The 7,165-nt window shown below is 41.1% G+C and overlaps 1 protein-coding gene across 2 annotated transcripts in view; it reads left to right on the top strand.

The window, feature by feature from the left end:
- The window catches only part of phax (phosphorylated adaptor for RNA export), a 34,997-nt gene continuing 27,832 nt past the window's right edge, over window positions 1–7,165 (top strand). For both annotated transcript variants that reach the window (XM_048527429.2, XM_048527428.2), the window contains exons 1-2: window positions 1–112; window positions 3,112–3,794. In XM_048527429.2, coding sequence (XP_048383386.2) covers window positions 35–112; window positions 3,112–3,794 — 761 coding nt within the window. In that variant the 5' untranslated portion in view covers window positions 1–34. The remainder of the gene's footprint in view (window positions 113–3,111; window positions 3,795–7,165) is intronic.

Below are 7,165 nucleotides of genomic sequence, written 5' to 3'. Positions count from 1 at the left end.
TTTCCGGGTTCGGGGCCAGGCTCTGCTTGCAGCGATGGCGGCGCCGCTGGAGGACGGTGAGGTGTTGGACACCGAGTCGGACTCGGAGATGACCACGGGCGGAGAGCTGCAGGTACCGGAGGGGAGGGGAGGGGGGATTTGCAGTGAAATGGTTCCCTGTGTCCCCAGGATTAGCCACATCTCTCCCTGACGGAGCAGACCCTTGCAACATGGAGATCCAGCTGGAATATAATGGGCTCTCATTCTCCTCTCCCTCTGGAGCTATGAGTCCTGGGGCGGGGGTGTGATTGCCTTCTGTAGCCGCCTCCTGTTCCTGGGGTGAGTCTGTACCCTTCCTTCACATCAAGCCCCAGGCCACAAATGCTTCACTTGTAAAGTTCACACCTTCGTTCCAAGACCATTTTGTAGCCAAAAAAACCCAGGAATTGCTGGAGAAACTCAGCAACATATACAGAGAGGTAAACAAAAATCCGTAAATGTTTCGACTCCTGTGACCTTTCTGAACCCTTTTGTAGCATTTTCCCTCTCCATCTGTGAACCTCTTAAACCCCCATCACGGCTCAAGCTGTCTTCCAACTCTGTCCAGCCCCTTGCGCATCTCCCTGCAATTTATTTCTCCCCAGCTTGCATAACCGGCCTTCGACAATCATTAAAAGCTGACAATGCTATAAGATATTCAAGCATTTTTTAAAAGACTATCTTGGTCCTGTACCTCTTACTTCCTTTAAGATGCTCCTTAAAAAGTATTAGGAAAGCTGACCAATGGTTTGATCAGATATGTCTACATAGTCTGACATCATTTTCTTTTCCCCCTTTGAGATTATTTCAGTGCACTTAAGATTGTTTTGCTATCTTAAGATATTCAGGTGGATTCAGAATGTCTTATGATACTCATTAATCTTTGTGCAGGGAGTAGCCTACCCAACATGCATTCTTTGACAGCAAAACAGAATAGCTGGACAGTTTGTTCTTGTATAAGACATCTTTCTTGAAATTTAGCTACTGTGCTCTTTTTAACCATCATTCAGTGAGAACTAGTTAGTGTTGTGAAAAGGTGCTTTTATGATTAAACGGTAGGAAAATTCAATTGGAGCTACTTGATCTGAATTCATCTTTTGAAGGGGAAAATTTTCTGTTGCTACAACAATGAGCATCTTGAGTGTCTAGGTCTATAGATGAACATTCTGAATTCTACAGTATAAAAGCTGTGGTATATCTGTCATAATATTCTGCCGTTTCTGGTGGATTTAGTTTTTAAAAATAAATTTTACTTGAATTAATTTCAAATTTGAATGTTAATCTTTCTAAAGTTTGTAAGCGTTTGAGTGAAAGCTTCCAGAATATTCTCTCAGATACTGGTGCAGATGCATCCTGAGAATTTTAAGTACCACACAACTTCCTATTCTTTATTACCCACTTATATCTGTAGCTTCTCCAAGGTTCTCTCCATGGCTGCCACTGTTTTTCAGCAACATGGTATTTCTCAGGGCCATCTTGTAAAAACTTGCCATTTTCCACATGTACACAGAAAGCTGGTTTGTCACTATTTCTCTCAACCTGTTCACGTCCTTTGACTTGTCATTGTGCTTATCTGACTTAAGGTGAACTGAATTTCTTCCATTTAAGTGTCAGACAGACCAAAGCCATTGCCTGAGGCCAAGCCAAACTGTTGGGACTTGGTGTAATGTTTAACACAGTTTCCACCTCCATATCATAAAATCCCTACAGCATGGGAGTCGGCTATTTGGCCCATTGAGTCCTGACCACACCCCCCACCACCCCCACGAAGATCATCCCGTGTGGACCAACTGGCACCTCCCCCACCCGATTTCCGTGTAACCCTGCATATTGGACAATCCACCTAACCTGTACATCTTTGGACTGTGGGAGGAAACGCATGCAGATTTGGGGAGAATTTTCGAACTCCATCCAGTCTCCCAAGGGTGGAATCGAATCTGGGTCCCTGGCGCTGTGAGGCAACAATGCTAATCACTAAGCCTAAAGCCAACTGTTGAATTTCCACTTGACGTTCAATCCACGTTTTATTGACCTATATTGTTGCACAGTCTGGCAACAGCTCAGCTTTTAAAATTCTCAAATAAGAATAAAAACTGCTGGGAAAGTTCAGCAGGTCTGATAGCATTTGTAGAGAGAAATTAGAGTCAACGTTTCGAGTCGAGTGACCCTTTGAGAATGGATTCTGAGGAAGGGTCGTTCGACCTGAAACTTTGACTCTGATTCCTCTCAGCAGATGATGCCAGATCTACTGAGCTTTTACAGTGGTTTCTAGTGTTGTTTCTGATTTACAACTTCCGCAGTTCTTTTGGTTTTTGTTTAAAATGCTCATATTTCTTTTCAAGTCCTCCTGTGGTCTTGTCCCAGCTTAGTCCTGCAACTTGTTACAGCCCTAAAGCTCTCCAAGATTGCTAAGCTTCTCCATTTTGTGTCTGTTGCACATCTCTAATTTTCACTTTGCCACTGTTGTCTGTACTTTTAGCTGCCTAGACTCTAAGCTCTGGACCCACTTCCCTAAACCTCTACATCTATTTCCTTCCCTCTCTCTTGTTTAGATGCCTCTTTGACCAAGGTCTTGGCTATCAGCCCCAATATTTCTTTATTCAACTTGTCAAATTTTGATTGAAATTTCTCATGATGTTTGTACAAACCAAATTCAGTTCAGGGCTGCAGTCCTGGGCAAAAGTATCAGGTTCCAAGCCCAGACTTTTGAGAGACTGAGACCTTCACTTAAAGTCTTTAAGGATGGAATTTAAGGTTGCAATCAAAATTTGAGATTAATGCCGTCTCTTTTTATTGTTGAAGTCTTTTCTTTGGACAAATTCCTTCAGTTGCTGAAGGAAAGAAATCTCGTCAAACACATGGGATCATGCAACTAGATTGCACATTAAGAACAAGATGTTCCGTAGGCAAAATTCATTATGAATATGGGTGAAGGAATAAATTTGAAACACTGGAGAAGTGACAGGCGTTTTAGGAGCCACTGCAAAGTGTGAATAGCAAATTATTGCTTGCATGCTATTTTCCAAAGCAATAATTTTAATTAGGCCAATCATAATGTTCACACTTACTAACTGTGTTGTACTTCATTTACAGAACCAGCAAGCTGCTATTCCCAACTTTCCAACTACACCCTTTAGTACACAAAATGATATGCCAGCTCATCCATCTTCATTTGATTTGAGCAGTCGCTACAGAACCGCAACATCTGACAATTCAAGTGAAGAGAGTGATCTTGATTCCGATGATGAGGAAAGACTCTTGTGGCGAAGGAAACGTCAAAAGTGTTCAAACAGTACAAACAATCTACCTTTAAAGCCTCCAGTCGTGCCTTTTGGTCCGGTTGGTGATGGTTTTACGGGGGCTGGAAATCCTGCAAAAGTCGGAAGTCACAAAATTAACAATATTTGGGGCTCAGTGTTGCAGGAGCAAAATCAAGATGCTGTGGCAACAGAGCTGGGAATTTTGGGAATGGAGGGCAGCATCGACATGAACTCTCGACAGTCTGAGACTTATAATTATGTAATGGCAAAGAAGATGATAGCAAAGCAGCGTCAGGAGGAGGAAGAGGAAATGAATAAGTTAGAAACAGAATTAGATGAGTATGTACAGGATGGAAGGAAAATCAAAAACCAGGAAGAGTCTAATCAAAGTAATCTCAAGCGAAAAAGGCCAGTTAAGGAGAGACTAGGGGAAAGGCTTGAAATGAACTATAAGGGAAAATATGATATTAAAGAAGATGATAGCCCAACGAAGATTTCAGATGAAATAGCTTACAGGTTGGTATGTTCTGTTTACAGTTATTGCTAAATACAGGTTATCTAGAATGACAACTGAAAAGTTTTCTGCAGAGGTAATAGTAAGATGCTATCTGCAGATGTTTTCTGCCTTGTGTGAGCCTCGGAAAATTTGCCTTTGTTCGGTGTGCCTCTGAGCCTTGATGGTACCCCCAACTGTGCAGTAATCATCAAACAATACCTCTGTTCATCCTGCTTTTTTGTTCTTTGAGAAAAGTCAGCGTTGTTCGAAGAAGGGGTAAGGTAAATAATACTTTTGTCTCCAAACGGTAAGTGAAGTAGGCTGTTTGAGTAGAATTAGTTTCTTTTTGCTTTTATTATTTCTTAGGATATGGATGTTCTTGGTAGGGCCAGAATGTTGATCATCTTTAAGAGTCAACCAGATCGCTGTGGGACTGGAGTGAGGTGCAGGCCAGACGGGGAAAGCTGGCGGATTTCCTCCCCAAAGGATACTAGTGAAAAAGCTGGGTTTTTGCAATAATCAGTAATAGTTGATCGTGATCACCATCGCTAAGACCAGCTTTATGTTTATCAATTTAGTTTAAATTCCATGCGTTTCTTTGGTGGAATCCGAATCTCTGTCCCTGGCCTCTGACTCACTTAGTGTGCGGAAATTGGTTGGCTCCATTTGTCAACTGTACCATGAATAAAATTGAACCCACTTCCATGGTGCAGCAATTGGTTTGAAGAAAATGTTTGACTGTCGGTATTTACAATTTTGCTGTTTTTAAGTCAGCTGCTGGGATGCACATGATGGACCTTTTGTTTTGTCCTGCCTCACATGACTGTCAAATGTGATTGCTTGCCTCTTGTGCCAAAAGTGAGAACACTATAAACCACTTCCCTTTTTACTGTTGTACATGGATTTAGCAATCATTCCAGGGACCATCATAGTACACTGACATGACGTTATCAGTACGAATGAAGTGGCTTTGACTTGACATCAACAGAAACTATAATGTAATATGGGAGAAGTTGATCCAACTAAAGCTACAATCAGACTTTTAGAGAATACCTTGAGTCCTGTCTCAACTCCTCGGTTTTGAACGCAGTTGCATTGTAGCAACAAGTATTGCACAAGAGCTTTGTTTCTAGGCAACGATATTACTTGAGCCCCTTTCTGATATTTCAAAGATTTGTTTCGCGTAGTCAAGGAGATATGTAGCCTTTGGCTTGTCAGTAGCCAAAATAATTTTAGCTGATGTTTAAAGGCTGAATTCTAGGCACAGCACATTTTGTATTAACTGACACCTATGGGACCAGGAGTGTGATGATTGGACAAATACTGTATTGATCAAGGGGTCCACATCATCAATATCAAACATAGAGTAATAGAAATGTAATGCAGTATATATATATATATCACTGTTATACTTTATTTACAGCATACATGACTTTAATAATGCCACTTTGCCTTAAGTAAAGCTTACTGGCACAGAGCTTTCCCCCTTGCATCCTCAACTAACTACTCAGACATCGTGATAATACAATAAACTTCTGTCACTCGAGGTATATAATTTTTGCCAGTTTATGGAGAGTGCCATTCATTAGGTACCAGTTAAAACAAAGTTTGCAGTATTTCTAATCAATCTACACATGTTAGACACTGCACTGGAACAGGTGACTTGAGCCTAGGCCTCCTGTCCCAGAGATAGGGAAACTACCACTTTATCACAACAGCCTTTATGGACTGAATTTTACACTGCTGCTTAGTCTGATACATTGTTGCAAGCAGGTACTCACTCATTTGCAATACAGTGTCCCAATTTATACTTGTAAACCAGCATTGAGCAACTGAAAGTCACATGCAATGAGAGATTTTACATGGCAGCTATTACTGAGGCATTATTACAAGACAATCAGGACTGAGAACTAAATATACCAGGTTAGAATTTCTTAGGAAAGATAGGGGAAAACGGCATGGGAAAGAGCAGCCACCCTGAGTAATCATTTCAATGGAAAGAGAGGATAGAACAAGAGGCAAGCCGTTTTTGGGTAGAAGTATGAAATGGGAAAGGATTAAAACAGTAGTAGGAGTTGTGTAAATACCCCAGATAACTGCTAAGTAGATTATCTCTGCATTGACACAGGTAAAGATAGTAAAGGCAGGTGGGCTTTAATTGTGGACTTCAAAATGTATATGGATTCTCTCAACGTCATTGTTGCTAAGTTATCAGAATAGATATCAAATATTTAGTACTGGATGAGCAGAATCAGGCTGTTCTCAACCTTCAAGTCATTTTTGACACCAAGGTTTTCTTCCATCTACATTTGTATTATTACTAAGACTACCTTAATAAGAAATAGGCTCATTCAGCTCATCAGGTCTGCTCTGCCATTCGATCATGGCTGATATGCTCCTCACCTCCACTTTGCTACCCTATCCCAATAACCCTTCAACCCATTACTAATTAAAAATCTGTGTAACTCCTTAAATTTACTCACTGTCCCAGCATCCACCGCACTTTGGGGTGATGCATTCCACAGATTCACCACTCTTTGGGAGCAGTAGTTTCTCCTCAGTTCTGCTCTAGATTGGCTACTCCCCTAAGACTATGACTTCTCATCCTAGAATGCCCCACAAGAGGGAGCATCTACTCCACGTCTATTTCATCTCTACCTTTTATTATCTTGAATACCTCAAATTGATCTCCATTCATTCTTCTAAATTTTACAGAGTACCGGCCGAAACTGTTCAATCTCTCTTCAAGCAACAAGCCCCTCATCTCTGAGATCAATCTAGTGAACCTCCTCTGAATTGCTTCCAATGCTGCTACATCTTCCCTCGAATAAGGGGACCAAAACTCTGCACACTGCTCTAGGTGCAATCTCGCCAATGCCTTGTGTAGTTGCAACAATACTTCCTTACTTTTATATTCTATTCCTTTAGCTATACCTACTTCCAACTCCATAACAATTATGTCCGTCTCAGTTGAACTGTTGCTGAAACCCTTATGTTTTTGTTACCTTTGAAATATGACTTCCATTGCATTCCTGGCTATTCTCCCACATTCTACTTTCTGTAGGCATGAGCTTGCCCACCCCTGATTTGTGCTAAATTCCTTTTATCACTGTTGTGCACGCTGTCATACAGTGGCTCTCATTTGGTAGTGTCTACCATGTCAGCAAGGTAGTGAACATGTGTGGCTCAAGCTATAAAACAGAACCAACAAAATTCCTGCCGCATTAGATTTACTAGAGAGCCTGATTTAGTTAGATGTCTATAGGTGCATGAACATATATCTATTATCAATCTTAATCTGGTTGTGTTCCGCATAGCATTTGAAAAGAACAAACAGAATTTAGGTAAGGCTGACTTCAATGGGATGAGAATAGTGATTATTCATAGTAAG

This window comes from Stegostoma tigrinum, chromosome 3 (genome assembly GCF_030684315.1).
Source record: "Stegostoma tigrinum isolate sSteTig4 chromosome 3, sSteTig4.hap1, whole genome shotgun sequence".
Taxonomy (NCBI): domain Eukaryota; kingdom Metazoa; phylum Chordata; class Chondrichthyes; order Orectolobiformes; family Stegostomatidae; genus Stegostoma; species Stegostoma tigrinum.
This window is presented reverse-complemented; position numbering and strand designations above follow the sequence as displayed.